The 19,759-nt window shown below is 39.6% G+C and overlaps 1 protein-coding gene across 12 annotated transcripts in view; it reads left to right on the plus strand.

The window, feature by feature from the left end:
• The window catches only part of RAPGEF4 (Rap guanine nucleotide exchange factor 4), a 328,672-nt gene extending 310,498 nt beyond the window's left edge, over positions 1–18,174 (plus strand). For all 12 annotated transcript variants that reach the window (XM_077154152.1, XM_077154160.1, XM_077154156.1 and 9 more), the window contains 2 exons: positions 13,995–14,049; positions 17,123–18,174. In XM_077154152.1, coding sequence (XP_077010267.1) covers positions 13,995–14,049; positions 17,123–17,250 — 183 coding nt within the window. In that variant the 3' untranslated portion in view covers positions 17,251–18,174. The remainder of the gene's footprint in view (positions 1–13,994; positions 14,050–17,122) is intronic.
• The last annotated feature ends 1,585 nt before the right edge of the window (positions 18,175–19,759 follow it).

Below are 19,759 nucleotides of genomic sequence, written 5' to 3' on the forward strand. Positions count from 1 at the left end.
AACTTCTCTGTGTGTCAGTTTTCTCAGCAGAAAGTGGGGATAATACCTGCTCTGTCTATCTCTTGTCATTGTTGGTAGATCCCTGGTAGGTAAGCCATAAAGTGCTATAGAATTCTAATCAGAAAACCATTATTCTAATTGTTCCTTAAAATTCAGCTGAGATGCGGTACACTGGTGGCGCAGTGGCAGAATCTTGCCGGCTGTGCTGGAGACCCGGCCTGCTCGATTCCCAGGGCCTGCCCATGTCACACACACACAAAAAAATCAGCTGAAACGTGTGGCTCCAGAGAATTTGAATCACCCTGCAGTATCCTGTGAGAATCAGCACCATTCAGCTCTGGGATTGAGTTTATTGCAAAGTCCACCTTGGTAAAGAAGTACAGCTATTGCTGGGTGCCTAGCTCCCCATCTCTTAAGCTTCTTAGGAAACAGCACATGAAGACAAATATTTTCTTAGCAGTCTTCTCCCCACCAAGGGTGGGGTATAAACATCTCTAATACTGGGTCAGTTTAGCAATTCTTGGATAAAAACATTCTTTGTATGTAAAAAACATTGTTAGCACAGAAGATTAAGCAATTTCCCTGATTTCTCAATGGAAAACCTGTTTTCCAGAAGTTCGTTGCCAGATAAAATGAAAGATTAAACAAATGGGTAAAGAACCTTCCAGATCGTTGATGCAGAAATGCAGGCTAAGGTGTGGCTAAGCCAAACATATAATGTAGACATCAGAGTTTCCTAAAGAGCTGACTGAATTTTAGAACCGTTGATCATCGAAGCTCCCTAAACTAAACAAACAAGAACAGCACAGGTATGCAAAGCTAACCACTGTTTGGCTTTGCACACTTTGAGAGAAATTGTTTCATCTGGGTTTTCTGATCTTGGCCTTGTATCTACAACTTGCAGAGGAAAAGTCAAGATGATATTCAGTGGATATTAGGAAAGTCCCCCCTCCCCATTTCTACACTTTATGTCCCCACAGTAGTGAGGCAAGAAATCCTTCACATCCTACTGTTAGAGAGAGTCCAGTTTTGCTTAAAAGCAACTGAATAGTTAAGATAGCAGCAATTCCACTGCAATAATAGGAACCTAAATTAATGACGGCTTAAACGGAATGAGACTATTTCTTTCTCGCTTAAAATGCCAAAAAGAGTCTTATTTCCAGGCCACTTTCTCTCTCCGTATTACCACCTGTGTGGTCCGAGGTGGCTGACCCCACGGGAGAGGGCGGCTTCTTCCCCTTACAGACATAACTTGGAAGTTGCACTCATCACTTTGCTCACATTTTATTGGCCAGAAACTTAATTACATGAAAGGAAAATTAGAAAATGTAGTTCTTATTTTGGGTATCCATGTGCCCCACTAAAAATTCGGAAAAGAGAATGGAAGAAAGGATACTGGAAGAGTACTAGTAGTTCTCTTCTTCAGCAACTTCAGAGCTTTTATTTCATTTGATAAGTCATACCATGAGAAAAGTTGAGGATGGTCCTTCCACGAGTTAATGTTACTGGAAAAGGAGATGCAACATCAAAAGGATTTGTTTATGCTTTCCCAGCCTGAATTGGACCAACCTGGCACTTGTTGCCAGTTTTCTAACATTTTCTCCCCATAGACAAGCCCACCGATGCCCCATACCACTTACTTATACCTCCCAATAGTGCCTGCTGTTATCACCAAGTGTCTTGGAGAAGGATACATCTTATTTTTTACCTTAATGAAAAATGCTTGCCAGTTGTTCATCAGCAACGCCAAGTTGGTGAGCAGAACTGGCAGCCTTGGTGGGGGTGGGATGCTGTGTCCCACAGAGAGAGCCCCTGTCAGGGGCAGAAGTCACCAAGGTATCTAGGAGCTCAGGCACCTTTTCTTAGAGACAGCATTGCACACTCATAGCAAACCACTGTGCCAACCCCTAAATAATTTTATTTTGAACCTCTTCACCCTTGAGGTATGAAATGAGGATTAGAGAATTTGTTGCATATTAGTTTTCAGGATTTATGAGTATGAACAAAGGGGGATTCACACTCTGATCTTTATGGGAAAAAAAAGAGGCAGACATTCTTTCGTTTGGGGAGAACATAAAGGGGTATTCAAAAAAAAAATGTTTGAATAAAGCCCTTAGCAGCTTTCTATGGCATACATGAATATTTATAACATTTAGGAGGTAGACTAGGAATGGATTAGAGGATAATATGCTGGCCGCCTGCCACTATCCCAGACTGCATAAAGCATGCTGATAGGCACAGTTGCTACTGTATTAGGCGGTTGGGTCTATTTCAGCCATATCCATATTTAGGTTTATTTATTTATAAATGTGATTTTTTAAGCTAGTCATTTTATTTGGAATGAGAAGCACGGGGCAAACATCTATAGGCACTGGAGGCACTACCAGAAGCTAATTCATTAAAGAAGAGCAATGTTTTAAATCATTTTTTTTTGCATCCCTAATAATGGCATTAGATAATTAACAAGTCTTTTTTAGCAACAATCATATTATTACAATATTCATGGAGAGAGCACTGGACTTGTTATCTCAAGCTATGGAAAAAGCCTCCAAGTAAAAATATGAATGTTTAAATCTACCCAATTCTCAGACCTCTCTAACACAAAAAGGAATCTACTAGAGTTTGCTTTCTGTATATACAGATTTACAGACCGGGCTAAATTCAGATCTTCCAAAGGGTAGACTTCAAAGCAGTACAACACATGTGGAGGCAAAGGACTGTACCAGGTAATATGAAGAAATCCAAAAAAGTAGTCCATGGCCTTTAGGAGATTACAAAGTTGGAAAGATAAAACATGAATATATGAGATATGAAAATCAACAAAATATGTAAAACTCATTCACAGTATGAGTCAGAAAGCACAATAAAGGGAGAGAGAACTTCATGCAGATGCACCAGTAGAAAATAAAACCATGTTAGCTACAATAATATAATAAAATCCAGACTTGTCACCTTGAGCACCTCCTCTCTCTCATACCTCATTTTCTCTTTTCTCAGCCCAAGTTGGTGAGACTGGCCTTCTTTTTCATTCATGCCTCTGGACCTTTGCACTAGCTGTTACCTTTGCCAGGGATGTCTGCCCCTGGTCTTCTTTCTGTCTCCCCCTCGTTGCTCAGGACTCAGAACATGTGTCCCCTCCTCCAGGGTGTCTTCCCTGACCATTATAACGTGGTTCCTCTACCTTCTACCATCAGCATTCTTCTGTTGGGTGAATCCTGCCTTGAAAGCTGATTTAATGATCAGCTTTATTTGCTTATTTAATGATCTTCTTTATTTGCTTATTCATTACTTATTTGCCCCACTAGAAAGTAAGTGCCCTGGATCAAGGATCGTGTCTATTTTGTCCACTGATATCTTCCTACTACCCGGGAAGGTGTCAATACATAGTATGTGTACAAGAAATACTTGTTGGTGAAAGAATAACCCGATCATATTCCAGGGTTGGACTTAGTGACAAAGGTGTTGCTGACAGGACGATGCGAGAATTAAGACAGACACAGATTTCTGAAATTTGGAGCAGGGGACTCTTGAACTTCTAGAGCCAAGAGCCCTTTGCTAGTTTTGCTCCAGCTATTTATTAATGGTTACTTCAAAAGGCAGGAGAAAGTAACATCAAGTTAATCTTTAATGTTAATTACAATTACACCAATATGTAAAATACAAGAAAATGTAAAACCTTTTAAGCTAAATTGTTTATCTGTGAAACTCTTCAAAGAATAGCACATTCTAGCCCCCAGCCCTTTTACCCTTCAAAGCTTCCTTGTAGGGGACGAGCCCCCTGCGGTGTTCTAAGGAGCTACAGGACCCAGTGTTCCTGGTCGGTCGCTGTCTCAAGGTTTAACCTGAAGTTCAAAAGGTCTGTTTTTCCCACACATAGGAAAGTCTTTAAATATATTTTCAGTAATAAAGATATTCTCCTAAAGTATTTTCTATTTTATTAGAAAATCTGATCAACCTATGTCCCAGAGCCGTATGCATATGTGAGAATTTATGCCTCTCTTCCTCACTGAGCATTATTCTGTCTGCCATCCTCACTGTGGCACTAACTGTGTCTATTCTACAGTGTCCTTCCCTGAGAGCAGAGATGCACAAAAAACAGCCTGTCCCTGGTCATGTCCCCATGCTGTGGGCATCATCCATATGTTATACACATGTACCTCTAGGTCATATGCGTCTTGGATATCAAAGACCCATAGCTGGGGGGAGAGCAGGCTTCTTTTCTAGAACATATACAGTGAGGGCTGGTTCAGCATCTGGACCCGCTTTGTCTCGGTCCAGACTGTGCACTTAATTCCACTTGGTTGCTATCAAAGGTATAGTTTTTGTAAGGGAGAGATTACATATTTCTAGGTCTTGCAGTGAAAAATTCTTGTCCTGAATATATAAGGGTCTAAGTGAAACAATCTGATGGCATAAATGCAGCTTTATACATGCTAACATTCACGCTAAGCAAGAAGTCATTGACAGAAGTCTTATACATGACAGGTATCTGGAGGGGTAGAATCAAAACAATAGGGGCAAAAATAAAAGAAAGGGAAAAAAAAAGCCTGTGTGGTAAGCTTAAAGAACAAGGGTGATCTCAGGAGGCAATAGAAAGACAAAAGCTGCTTGGGGCAGGCATTTAGAAGAGGCTTGAATCAGGGAGCAGCTCCTCAGAGCGCGAGGAGCAGAGGCGGTGGAGCCCAGTAAGAGGAGAGCCGGTTCTGGCAGTTTTCTGTGAATGGGAGATGAAGGGAGTGGAGCAGCTTAAGGTGGGGTTGCCTGGAGGGCTTGCCAGCCTGAATTTAAGAAACAGACCTGAAGCCACTCCTCTTCAGTGGCAGAGAACTAAGGAGGGGCTTGGACTGGGGGACTAGAGGCAGTAGGGAGCGGCAGAAAAAGCTAGAGACAGCTGGAGAGGCCTGATAGTTCATGCACACGTCTGGGCAGGAGTGAAGGTGTGCTTGGGCAGCCCGAAGGGGAGGGCGCCACAGGAGTATAAAAGGGTAAGGCCCAGGTTCCAGGGGCCCAGTCTGAGAATGGGGTGCTTCTCACATCTCACTGGATCCAAGAGGAAATGTGTGGGGGTGGGGAGTGGATCCTCCCCTCAGGGCTGGAGTCCAGAGAACAGGTTGCTGCTTACTCTGGACAGCTTCTTTGTGCTGATCACTTTGCAGCTCAGGAGCCAGGATGGACATCTGCTTCTGAGTCTCTCTGTTTTCAGACAGAGAGAGAAATAACTACATGAGGGTAGTCGCGTAGAGTCCTTCACTTGCTGCCTCACTTCTTCCAGTTTGTGCTTCCCTCCAAGAGCTGATGTCTTAGTGGAACCCATTGGCTTTCTCCGGGCCCTTCTAACAGCCCTGGAGGTCAGGAAGGGCGTGGACACATTAATTTTTGCAAACAAGCCCTAAAGACGCATTCTTAGAATCAGTCCCCTGAAAAAATGATGACTTTTCTGAAGTGCGGCATGTAGACTCTCAAAGGGGATCCTGGCATTACTAACTGAGGACTATTTTCTTGATTAGGGCCTTTGAGAGCAGAGTCTCATGAAGGGGGAGATTCTCAACAAAGGGTTGGGGGCATATCAGACTCAGTGAAGGTGTGGCAGGGGGTTTCAAACAGTCCACCTGCAATATTTGGAATACCTTCGAAAGGGGATCTACAGTTACCCCTGCATTGAGAATCGCCGTCTTAATGTGAATGCATTATAAACCTCAGGTTCGCTGTGAAGGGAAAAAAATAAGTGAGAGTTCCTGCTTTGGGGTAATCAGGCATCTTCCCACTGGCCTGGTGTTATGGAAGGCTGCCCAGCCTGCCCCAGGCAGGCCAACATGCTCTGGCAGGATGGCGAAGCCTAGGATGCAATCTTGGGCTTTATCCCTGTCTTGGCAGTTAGAAAATGAAGCCGACATCTCTTTGACCTTAGTTTCTGCCTACTTAAGTGAGAATACCAATGAATAAAAGGCCACCTGCCATCAAAAAATAATATGAGGCATAAGTTTGTGGAAGAAAAGAAAGACTCTTACTTAATAGATAGATTTTAGCAGAGATAAATGTAAAATTCTCCACTTTGGTAAAAAAATCAATTGCACATCTACAGAGTGGGGAAGCAGCATCCAAACAGCAGTTCAGTGAAATGAGCTGAGAGGTTTAATTTATTATTAACTTAACAGATATAAGTAATACGATTTTTTTTAATTGGTGACTTAGATGTATTGGATTGGCTAGATAAAGGAAAGAAGATTAATATTTCTTCTGCATGCTGTGATTTTCTTAGTCTAGGGTACCATACCAGAGATTGTCCAGAAGAGATGTGGAACTGTCTTAAGAAGAATTGTTAAAGAAATTGGGAATATTTAGACTGAACAAGAAAAGACTTGGCGGTGGGAGGAAGTCCATAATAGTTGCCTTCAGAATTAGTTTCTTCAGTATTTAGTTCCTGTTCAAAAGGAACTAAACTGGTTTGTCATGGCTCCAGAGGCCAGTGCTAGGACTGATGAGAGAAAGCAAGAGGGAGAAGCACTTTGACTCTAACAATGAAATTTCTAATAGGTTTAAAATTGAAAAGGGTAGTCTTTGGAGGTACTGAGTTTCTCCTTGCTAGATGCATTTCAAACAGAGGGAAGCCCCTGTTTATAGGCAGGCTGTGGAAGGCGAGGAGATGATTGAAAGTGGTTGATCACTTCCAGAAAAGTGCCTTGGGGTTGATGGAGTTGATAGTACCATTTAAAATATTTGCTTGTGTCTAATGAGTGCCGAAGGGATGAGTTAAAACATCAAGCTTGGCACTTCTTTGGCTTTGTGAAAGCACCCTGTAACTTCGCATTGATCGCCAATGCCAGTGGGGTTCACACACTGCTACTGACAGTCTATACCATTGCAACATTATTATGTAGACCTCACAAAGCAAAATAATGGACCTTATTGCAAAACCAGATTGGGATTTCAAAGTTATAACTGAAGTTATCTTTGAATACAATTGAAAAGGATACATCAAAATTAAAATCATTGTTAAAATTAATCAAAGATTTAGAAAGGTAGAATGAACTCCAGAGCTGAATATTACTGATTTAAACAATTGTTCTCACATTTTAAACTACATAATGAGCTAAAAATTATGAAGCCTCAGAGTATAGCTATGAAGAGTAGCCTACAACTGAAATCAGAATGAAATGTTTTAGCTTTTAAAACTAAAAAGCAGAACAATTACTTTCTACAAAATGGTATACGAAAAGGTTTCTGACCCCTGCTAATTGTTTGATTATTCTTCAGAGGGGCATACTGGCAGCATTTCCCAGGGTTTTCCGTAATTACACTCCATTCAATATCTGAAGAATTGTAATAATCCTACATGGAATATACTTGTGCCCTTCGGATGCAAAGCCTTTAGAAAAGTGAAAAAACAACTTAAAGTAAATGAGCAGGAAAATTATCGTAGTTACTGTTTATTCTAGGGCTTCATATATCAGAGGCTAATTATACATTGTATGTTACATTTTCTTGAAGGTATTTGTAATACATTTCTCATGATGCTCAATAGACGTGTGGGTCTTAAGATCCTTCATGAAAGTGAAGTTCAAACTTTTCCGATTACCTCTTTGTGTATGTGCAATTATCCAATACAGACACGTGTGACGTGGTGCTTGCCAGTCCTCAAAGCACTAGTATTCAGCAAGGTATTATGAAAACTCACTCACATACATTTGTAAGGCTGTGACTCTCCTATGACTACTTTTCCTGCCAAATGAGTCATTTTTTTCATTTTCTATACTTTAGCAAGCCAAGGGTCCAAGAGAGAAGAAAGTAAGGACGGGAATTCCTTAACTGTTCAGAGATTGCAGAGTCTGTCTCTGCATGGAGCCTTTGTAATGCTCTGCTCATGCTCAAATTAATAGACTGAGAGAAAAAATATGGAACTATAAAACCTTACCATTGGGGAAGCCCCTGATACTGTGTCAAACATTAGGGACACCCAAATCAATAGGCCAAACCCTTTATCTTTTTTTTTTAATTTATTTTAAAAATATTTTTAATATAAACAACGAACAGATATTCTTGACATACAAACATTCTTGACATGGTTACAATCAATGGCTCACAATATCATCACATAGTTGTGTATTCATCACCATGATCATTTTTTTTTAACATTTGCATCTCTCCAGCAAGACAGAAAAAAGAAAAAACTCATACATGCCATACCCCTTACCACTCCCTCTCATTGACCACTAGTATTTCAATCTACCCAATTTATTTTAACCTTTGTTCCCCCTATTATATTTTACTTTTTATCCATATTTTTTTACTCATCTGTCCATACTGCAGATAAAAGGAGCATCAAGCAAAAGGTTTTCACAATCATACAGTCACATTGTGAAAGTTATATTATTATTATACAGTCATCTTCAGGAAACATGGCGATGGAAACACAGCTCTACAGTTTCAGGCAGTTCCCTCTAACCATTCTAATACACCATAAACTAAAAGAGGATATCTATATAATGTGTAAGAATAACCTCCAGGATAACCCCTTGACTGTATTTGAAATATCTCAGCCACTGACAATTTATTTTGTCTCATTTCTCTCTTCCCTCTTTTTGCCGAGAAGGTTTTCTCCATCCCTTGGTGCTGAGTCCCAGCTCATTCTAGGATTTCTGTCCCACGTTGCCAGGAAGGTCCACACCCCTGGGAGTCAGGTCCCACATAGAGAGGGGGAGCAAGCCCTTGATCTTGAGGCTTGTTCTTGTGAAGTTATGTATGTAGTGAAGAAGCTTAGACTGCCTACAGTTATGCCTAAGAGTTACTTTGGAGGTCTTCTTTTCTCTCAGATGTGGCCTCTCTCTTTCTCTAAGCTCAACTCTGCAAGTGAAATCAGTGCCCTCCCCCTTGCATGGTGCATAACATCCAGGAATGAAAGTCTCCTTGGCAGCATGGGAGATGACTCCCAGGGATGAGTCCAGCCCTGGCACTATGGGATCAACAATGCTATCCTGACCAAAGAGGGGAAAAAATGTATCACAAATCACATATTACTGGCTGAGAGAGTTGAAATAGAGTACAGAGGCTACTCTGGAGGTCACTCTTACGCAAGCTTTGTTAGACTTTGCTACCTATCATAACCTGCTGTGCTGGTGTAAAAGGATGTTTGTACCCTAGAAAAACCATGTTTTAATCCTAATACCATTATGTAAAGGCAGCTGTTTCTTCTAATCCCTATTCAGTACTGTATGTTTGAAACTGTAATGAGCTCATCTCCCTGGAGATGTGATTTAATCAAGAGTGGTTGTTAAATTGGATTAGATGGAGGCATGTCTCCACCCATTTGGGTTGGTCTTGATTAGTTTACTGGAATCCTATAAAAGAGGAAACATTTTGGAGAAAGGGAGATTCAGAGAGAGCAGAGCAGAATGACATAGTCACGAGAAGCAGAGTCCACCAGCCAGCAACCTTTGGAGATGAAGAAGGAAAATGCCTCCCGGGGAGCTTCATGAAACAGGAATCCAGGAGGAGAAGCTAGCAGATGACACCATGTTTGCCATGTGCCCTTCCAGATGAGAGAGGAACCCTGACTGTGTTCACCATGTGCCTTTCTAGATGAGAGAGAAACCCTGAACTTCACTGGCCTTCTCGAACCAAGGTATATTTCCCTAGATGCCTTTGATTGGACATTTCTATAGACTTGTTTTAATTGGGACATTTTCTCGGCCTTAGAACTGTAAACTAGCAACTTATTAAATTCCCCCTTTTAAAAGCCATTCCATTTCTGGTATATTGCATTCCGGCAGCTAGCAAGCTAGAACAGATTTTGATATCAGGAGTGGGGTGCTACTGCTGCAGTTTGCAAATACCAAACATGTTGGAATGGCTTTTTAAATGGATAAGGGAAAGATTCTGGAAGAGTTGTGAGAAACTTGATAGAGAAGGCCTAGAATGATTTGAAGAGACTGTTAATAGAAATGTGGACTCTAAAGACACTTCTGATAAAGCCTTAGACAGAAATGAAGCACATATTATTATATACTGGAAGGAAAGTGAACCTTGTTTTAAAATTGCAGATAATCTGGCAAAGTTGACTAGTGGCTTTGGCTGGAAGGCTGATTTTAAAAGCCATGAACTTGGATATTTAGCAGAAGGGATCTCCAAATTAAATGTCGAAAGCACAGCCTGGATTCTCCTCACAGCTTATTGTGAAATGCGACATAAAAGAGATAAGCTGAAAACTGAAGTCTTGGGTACAAAGAAATCAGAAATTGATACTCTGGAAAATTCTGGGCCTCCAGGAAGGGAGACCCCAGAGAATAGTGTCCCACATGAGGATTTGGCCAAATGTGAAACCAGCCAGCCATTTCAGAGAAAGCCAGGATCAGACATGGAGTTATCCCGGAAGGATTTGTGGAAACTCCTTATGTCTGATGGGCATGATCCAAGGCTACTGCTTGGAAAGCCAACAAGAGTGTTGCGGGATCTGTATAAAGAGAGCCACTGCAGATCAGAACTGAGAGGGACAGGAATGGACACAATGAAGGAAAAATAACTTCAGAGGTAAAGCCATGGAGGCTGAGGTCTGAAGTCAAGAAGCCTCGGGCCAGGAGAGCGGACCCACCGAAGCCCGTGGAGAGGGTGAGCTTACCCCAAAGGCAGAGGATGGGCCTTCCACCTCATTGCAGTGGAAGAGTCATGCCGCCTCAGGCCTTGGAGAGGGTGAAGCACATTGGGGTTTGGGGAGAGCCTGGCTGCCACCACATGGAAGGGTTGAGCGTGTGCCCCAGAGATGGCAGAGAGCCTGGGTGCAGCTCCGATGCTTGGAGAGGGTGGAGCCAAGAAAGAGGTGGTCTCCCCAGTGTCCCACAAGGTTGTATTTGGAGAGAGGCAGGACTCTGCATAGGCCCTTGGAAAAGGTGGAATAGTGGCAGGGCCACTGTCAAAAGCCCCTAAGATAAATTATTCTCAGACTTCAAAATCTAATGGACTTTACACTGCAGGTTTTTGAAACTGCTTGGGTCCTGTGACCCCTGTGTTCCTTCCTCCCTCTATGGAAATGAGTATATGTATCCTATGAATGTTCCTCCTTTGTATGTTGGCAGAAAATAACTGGTTATGAGTTTTCAAAGGTCCAGAGACAGAGGAGAATTTCCTACCTGACTTTGTTGAGACTTTGTACTGGTTTTAGCCTTGTATTGCATTTGATTGTTACTGAAATGCTTTAAAGTTTTCTGATATTGGATAGAATGAATGTATTTTGTATATAGGAAAAATATGTCTTTTTTAGGGTCCAGAGAGTGGAATGTGCTAGTTTGAAATGATGTATGTACCCTAGAAAAACCATGTTTTAATCCTAATCCCATTTTGTAAAGGCAGTTGTTTCTTCTAATCCCTATTCAGTACTGTATGTTTGAAACTGTAATGAGCTTATCTCCCTGGTGATGTGATTTAATCAAGAGTGGTTGTTAAATTGGATTAGATGGAGGTGTGTCTCCACCCATTTGGGTGGGTCTTGATTAGTTTACTGGAATCCTATAAAAGAGGAAACATTTTGGAGAAAGGGAGATTCAGAGAGCAGAGCAGAATGACATAGTCACGAGAAGCAGAGTCCACCAGCCAGCAACCTTTGGAGATGAAGAAGGAAAATGCCTCCCGGGGAGCTTCATGAAACAGGAATCCAGGAGGAGAAGCTAGCAGATGACACCATGTTTGCCATGTGCCCTTCCAGATGAGAGAGGAACCCTGACTGTGTTCACCATGTACCTTTCTAGATGAGAGGGAAACTCTGAACGTCATTGGCCTTCTCGAACCAAGGTATCTTTCCCTGGACATTTCTATAGATTTGTTTTAATTGGGACATTTTCTCGGCCTTAGAACTGTAAACTAGAAATTTATTAAATTCCCGTTTTTAAAAACCATTCCATTTCTGGTATATTGCATTCTGGCAGCTAGCAAACTAGAACACCTGCCAAACCCCAACTTTAAAACCATTCCTGCCAATCCTAAAGAACACTTAGGGCATTTATATAAGATGCTACAAAGGTTGTATGCACTAGGGTAAATTTCTAGAAACCTACAACCTCCAGATGAGTCCCTGGACCAGTAAGTCCTGAAATGTAGAGGGGCCAGCCTCTCCAGAACATCAACTAGTCCCATTCCCCTATCCCATATTTTAGATAGCCCCTTCCAACATGAAAAAGTTAGAATGGGCATAGCCTAAATACCCCTAAAGAGTGGGATAGGAAGATCAAGGGTGATGGTAGATTCATACAGAGAAGGTAGATTTTAACAAATGAATATGATTGCTGAAACATTGATTAGATATTTCTGATAATCTTTTCATCCTTGAGAAAGATCAAAGGTGAGGGTGGAGTTATACAAAGAAGGTAGGGCCTAACAAATGAGTATGAGTGCTGAATTATTGAACTGATATTTCTACTGGTCTCCAGTAGCTTAGAGCAGCTAGAAGTAAAAACCTGAAATTGTGGAGTTGTAACCCATACCAAACCCTGAAATCTGTTGCAGTGTGCTTTGAAATTTATTGCTTTTTGTTGTTTGTTGTTGTTCACAAAAAAGAAAAAAAAAGTCGACTGTGATAACAAAAAAATTAATTGTAATAAAAATCAGAACGAATGCTTACAAATGTGACTGTGGTGGAAAATGAAAAATAAAATCAAAAGAATTAATAGAAAAGAATTAATCCACCGTCTCTGTAGGGCACCCTTTAAAGCCTGGCCAGTGAAGGTGTACTGAAACAATAATCAGGGAGTAGGGCAGGGGGAGGTGAGGGGCCCAGCTGCTGTTAGAATACCAAGAGTAAGAGATACTGTCTTCGTTAAGGAATGGTTCTTATGTCCTGCCAGTGTTTTTGCTCATGGGTTAGGGGCTTCCATTTTTGTCCCTCATTTATTTCTCTTTTCTTGTTTTGTTTCTAACTAAAGTTTAATACAGCACAAAAGATTCCCTTTTATGTCTTTATTGCAAAAGTCTTTCTTGCAAAACTTTACAAAGAAATTAGGAGCAATTAATGACCAAATTAACAAAAGTTCAATAAATTCTTTTCCATCCATATTATTTAATGCATCCTCATTTTTGAAATGTTTAAAAATGCAAATGACATGGAAATAGTCACACTGCAATATTAAAAGTTTTTAATAAAAATAAAATTCCATAGGCACAGTGTGACTTCAGTTTTTGAAAATATTGTTTATATATTTATATTTTAAGAATTAGAAGGAAATGTATCAAAATATTAATGTGGTTCCCTGTGAAGTGATATACAAAGTGATTTTTACTTTGTTCTTAATATTCACCGTTTTTTTTTTTTTTTCAGAAATGTACACGTTCTGTTTTAATTGAAGAGAGAGAGGGAGAGGGTGAGAGAGGAAGGAAAGGAGCAGAGGGAGGGAGAAAGGAAATAACATTAGGAATATCTAGAATTAAATAACTATCAAAATAACTAGAATTGACCTGAAAACACACACTCTTGCTGAACAGCTGAAAGATTAGAAAGGTCAATAAATCTGTAGTGTGTAGGAAACATTCATAGGTAGAATATTTTGATTATGCCTGTACAGTCAACTTAATTTAATATCTCATTTAGGAGTCCTAACTGTTTAAATTAGGAACTTGACAAGCTAACCTTCTCCATATTAGGATAGTTAGAAATTTTCTTACAGATTCATTCCTCTGCCCTCAATCAGGGATGGTGAGTATTAGTCCTGAGCAATAAGGTAGAGTCTTAGGAGTGGCATCTGCTTTTTCACCTTGAGGAACAAGCAAAAATGAGATTAGAGTTATGCCATTAATATTCCTTATATCAAAAATGCCTTGTATGTGTGATTGTGGGTGACTCCTTAAAGTAGTTAAGTAGGTTCTGTGTCACCGTTTGCCTCCTGATAGTTGACATACCAGAACATGCAGTTTCTCCTGTACCAAGTATTACTGCAATAAATGGTTTGTATTCCTTTTTGGGTTGTATAGTAAACTTACTTGCATTTCTATTTTTCTTTTGTTTTTATTCTTTTTAGCGCATGATTGCAAATACTGCCAGAACAGTGAGATACTGTAGGAGCCAACCTTTCAGTAAGTTGAATGCTGATGCATGTTGCAATATAGATCTTGGTGATTGAGTTCATTTTAATGAGGCTATGGAGAAACTCTAGGAGTCTGGAAAATGTTTGATTGTATTAGCGATATTTTGGACCATGAATTTTATGGGAGAGAGGCCAGTGGTTTAAAGATTTGTTGTTGTTTTAAAACTAGAAAGTAGTTCCATTGTTTTAAAGCTAGGAAATAACCATAGGAATATTATTTTATGAATGAACTGAAGAGAATTAATTTTCTGTTCCCAGCGTGGCTAGAGACAATGAAGGCATGATTGCCAACAAATCCTGCCTCAAACCAACTCTCTTTATGACTCATTGCTTGATGTTGAGAAACTCACATCAACCCCTAATGACTCAGTTCTGTCATTTATAAACTGGGGAAGGTAATATTTATTGTCTCTTAGTGTGTTGCAAGAATACATTAATGTTTATAAAGCACATTTGTAAAAGATCCCATAGCAGGAATTCATACTATATTTCTGAGTATTCCCACTGAATTTAAATTGCTCTTCTTAAATCTGAACACATGTCACAGTAACTGAAATAATGCAATCCTTTAATATAGAAATATTACTAAAAATAACAATTTTAAACTGTTGTTAATTAAGTTGCTTCACAGTACCAGATCACAGCTCTAGACCAGTGCTGGTGTGTCTCTCTTGGGTCTTAAACAGGTTGGAACTCCAGCTCCCTCAAGTTGGGCTGGGAGTGAGGCAGTGGACCCTGAAAAGCTTTGTGTTAACATCACGGTATGAGCATCTTGGAGAATTTGGTTAATTAACCCAACATGATCATTTGACACGTACATGACTGTGAGGCAACCAACACCATTCCCTCCAACAAACCCAGGGTGAAGAGGCAAAAAGGTCCTCATTTTATTAGTAAAAGTTGTTTACTCTTCCTAGCACAGGTCTGGTCCAAAGCCAGAGGTTGCTAATACAGAATACTAGATTTACTAAACATTCATTTTTAATGTATGAGGGGGAGGGCGGGGGGAGAATCCCAGGAAAAAATAATCTTGACTTACAAGCTGGTAGACCTTTAAAAAATTGATTCAAATAATTATGTCTTCTCTCATTTCCAAAATGAGAATAGTCTCACATCTCATCAACTGTTCTATGTAGGTTCTGACAGAATTAAAATGTCTCATATTTCTTCATTTTAGTAATATACTATATGTAAAAAGATGTGATCATAAAGCAGATATACAAGTGAATAGGAGAATATAAAAGCGTTATCAGTCTACCACAGAGGTTTACATTCTAGGATCCATGCCCTTCAGGGGCCTCAGGAAACTCCTGAAGTTGCATGCAAAGTTTTCTATGCCTGAAAGGCTTTATAGTGCTGAGAAGGTCCTCAAGGAGGTCCAGAACCAGAGAAGAACCCCACAAGAATATGTTTTGTTCTGTAAGCCACTTTGGTAGTAAGTCTACATTCTTCCATATCTTCTCCTGGAGAAGTGGGGGGAGGGGACTTATTTTAAAAAGTCTCCACTGCATTTGTTGTAGCTATCAGTAACTGCTTGTAAACAACAGCTGCTCAGCTCTGAAGTCAACAATCTATAGATAAAGCTATAGGAATAGCTTCTTCATAAACATTGTGGGCATATGTACAATGTAATTACAGTACATTGTACATGCAGAGTACACTGCCAGTGAGAAGCAAGGAAATTAAACATAATGTGTTCTCCAGTTCACTGTGGTATTATTTATATGTGATAATTATACTGATGAGTTTCTTCTTATAGCCTTTGTATCTTCTCTCTGCTTTTCTGTGTTCAGACCTACAGCACTCCCCTTCGCCCCTCATACAGATGGCATTCTCATTGTTTTGGGGTGTGTGGATCTAAGAGGAACACATGGGCTGCAGAAAGCAGTGTGCTGTGACAGAAAGAACACTGCTCGGAGTACAGACTCTGTCTGGTTTGGCCATTCCCGCAGTCCTTTAGGCTGGACACGCCACACTGGGGTCCCATGGGCCCCGGGAGGTTTTGTTAGGTAGAAATAGGATATTTCCCTCCTTGTACTTTGAAATAGTGTCACTGTTTAAAAATTGGTAGAATTCACAGGAAAGAAATCCAGATTTCCAATTTCTCTAGAAAAATATAAAGATCTGGAAACTTGGGGTGCAGATTCCCATGGAGCAGCAACATGTAGGACCTGAGCAGCTGCTTCTGAAGGGACTTGGGTGTCTAGTTCTCCACTGTGAGTTTTGGCTTTTCTCATTTATGTATATTCCTGGCGTGGGGAGTGGGCATTTGATTCTTTTTTCAGCCCTGGTTTTAGGGAAATCAGTTAACCTCTCTGATAGCTTCAGTTCACCTGCTTTCTTGTGGCTTAGAAGAGCATAGTAACTGGGTTTTTAGATCTGGTAGCATCAGAGAATTAGAGGCCCAGCAGAAGTCAGAACTTCAGCCCACTGGTTGGAGTTTTGTCTCTGAGTATGGGCAGGCTCTAAGAATGTAAAAGGTGCATTTCCTTTATAGGCTGGGAATCCTTTGGCACATGACTCCAGTTAGGCCAGGCCTAGAATTGTAAAGGCAAGTTGAAGTAGAGTGCAGGAGTACCGTATGCAAGAAAAGGAGGAAGCCTGGGCTTTATAAGTTCACTGGCTTGCTTCATTCTGGTCCAGGTGTTAAGTGCTTTGTCAGTAGCTAATGAAAACTGCCTTTCACATTAGTTCCCATCTAAAACAAGGAGACCTGCTGAGTGAGATACAGAGGTAGGCTGGTAAGGGGAAACAATTTAAATCTGTAACCAAGGACTATCAGGATGATACTTTCATTTTTATTTGGCACTATTTTTTTAAACATGCTATGCAAAGGAAAATGATTAAAAGAGGTGATTCTGGAAAGGAGAAGAAAATCAGGGGGAGGGATAAGGAAGATGTGACAACCAAGTGGAAATACTTCAATGAGTGTGGTATGTTGAAAGGTCTTGATGGAACCCAAGAATCTATGATAAATGTAATGAGTAGTTGGAGAAAATAAAGCTGTATCTTATATGCATATATCATGTAATGTCAATTCTGCCCTTTTCCTCTTTCAACAGATCTTGATGCAGCTCAAGCTAATAAGAACCATCAGGATGTCCGCAGTTATGTACGGCAATTAAATGTGATAGACAACCAGAGAACTTTATCACAGATGTCGCACAGATTAGAGCCTCGTCGACCATAGACATTTGAAGTGCCCAGGACACTGGTTTGTCCCCAGTCCACAATGTGTTAAAAAAATACCAATTATGCTACTACAGACTGTATTGCCACTAGAGAATTCTACAAAACAAGCAAAAACATATCCTGAGACATTTCAGGGCTGCACTCAGCTTACCAGCTACATGACAAGAGAAGGAATTGACTTGCATAAAGCTTGCACACTAGCTTAGGAATCCTGTTCATAGTCACCCTATTTCATTTCCAAGTGTGCCATCTTTGTTGAAACATAAAATAGGGCCCACATGAAGAATTTAATAGAAGTATCATTGTTAAGAGAAGTATCAAAACCCTGACATTTTTTCCCAAAGTGTTTACAGGGTAACAAACGAGAATTGATTGAGCACATCAGTGGTGATATAGTTTCATAATTTTTAAGTCAAGATCATGATATAGAGTGTGGGGTTTATGGAAGGTGTTAAGGAATCCATGTATATCCAAATTATAGGTGGTGGTCTTCTACATTCATAGTCTTACCTCTAACAGAATAGATCCCAGCCATCACACTGTAAAACATTATGGCCATTTGTATAACTTAGGGAGGACTGGTCTGTCATTTCAGAATGATATATAGAGTAATATTTATGTTTACAATGTAACTTTTTAAAATTTACAAATCAGGATTACATGCATAAGAATTCCAATAAGAAACTTCAAGGTTCTTAAAATTGCCAGCGTCAAAATAGAAAACAACATTTCAGAAGAGCACAATATGCACAAAACATTTTCAAAATTAAAATATTTTCCTGGGCATTAAAAACCTTTACTATTGGCTACAAATTACTGTTGATGAAAAAAACATATTTTCTGGACTTAAATGTTATTACAAATATCTTAATTTTCAGCAGTTGTTTTGCACTTTCAAATACACTGTAAATAGTTCATTCAATCAATGGTATAGAGTTATTTATTTGATATATAAGAGATATCGTGCCAAACAATTACTTTTTATTTATTTTGTTTAGTATGTAATTTTGGAGTACATTTTTTCCTGTTTTCATAATTAAGCTACGCTAAATGTTTAGGAATTGTATGTATGTATATCTTCTGTAAATAACATCTAATATCTTCATTAAATGGAATTGTTGACAAGAAATGGTCATGTGACTCTCAACTCTCGTAATATTGAAGGGATGACCATTTGATATGATGGGCATTGGGTTTTCAAAATCACAATCAAATTCACATACCATATGGTGGGCCACGGTGGCTCAGCAAGCAAGAATGCTTGCCTGCCATGCCAGAGGACCCGGGTTTTATTCCCGGTGCCTGCCCATGTAAAAAAAAAAAAAAAATTATTAAAAAAAAAAATAGTGTCCTTTGTCTTTAAAAAAAAAAATTCACATACCATAAAGTTCATCCTTTTAAAGTATACAATTCAGTAATTTTTAGTATGTCACAAGGCTGTACAACCATCACCACTAATTCTAGAACATTTTCATCATTTGTAAAAGAAACTCTGTACCCATTAGCAATAACTCCCTATTCCTCCCTCCTCCCAGCCCCTAGCTCCCACGAATGTACTTTGTATCTCTATGGATTGGCCTATTGTGGACACTTCATATAAATGAGATCATATTACATATGGCCATTTATGTATGGTTTCTTCTTTCATTTATATATGATTTGAAGTTTCATCCTTGTTATAACTTCTAGTCAGTACTTCATTTTTTAATGATATTCCATATGATATTTCATTATGTAGATATGCGACATTTTCTTTATCTTTATAAATCATCAGTTGATGGAAATTGGGTTGTTTCCACTTTTTGGCTATTATGACTAATGCTGCTCTGAAGGCGCATTGAATTTTAAAGCTGCCAGTACAGGACCTCATTGCCATTTCTCAGGGGATACTGATTTAAGCAGTTAGTCAACTTTTTTTTTCTAGTAAATTTTTAATGACGAGTTTCCCCAAATTCTTTAAATTCAAGACATAACTCTACTTTTTAATGTCAGCATTTCCTAGAATATGTTCCAGGCTATACTGGTCTCACGAGTTTACAGGCTGTTCCTCCAAAAACAAAACAAAACAAAACTTAACTGCAAAGCAAAAAACTAATACCAGGATGCTGAGTTCAATAAATTTGGGAAACACTGCATAATATACCCATTCTTAGAAATGATCCCCAGTGTTCATTAATATATTAAAAGCTCTGCAAAGCCCTGTTTTAATCTTTTCTTTTTTTAATGTCTCCCTACATATATGTATTTCTGTATCTATACACACACACATACAGAGATATGTGATATATATATCATAGTGAATTTTGTTCACAACATTTTGTGCGTGTATGCATGGGCCAAGAATAACCCAGGTCTCCCACATGGCAGGCAAGACTTCTACTGCTGAACTACCATGCCCTGTAATTTCCTTTAATGTCCCTCAATTAAAGCCCACTTAGGGCAATGCTAAAGCAGGCAAATGCCTGTCTATGTTCATGTACTTAAGGCTTCAAGTCTTCAAGAGCAGG

Source organism: Tamandua tetradactyla, chromosome 3, assembly GCF_023851605.1.
Source record: "Tamandua tetradactyla isolate mTamTet1 chromosome 3, mTamTet1.pri, whole genome shotgun sequence".
Lineage (NCBI taxonomy): Eukaryota > Metazoa > Chordata > Mammalia > Pilosa > Myrmecophagidae > Tamandua > Tamandua tetradactyla.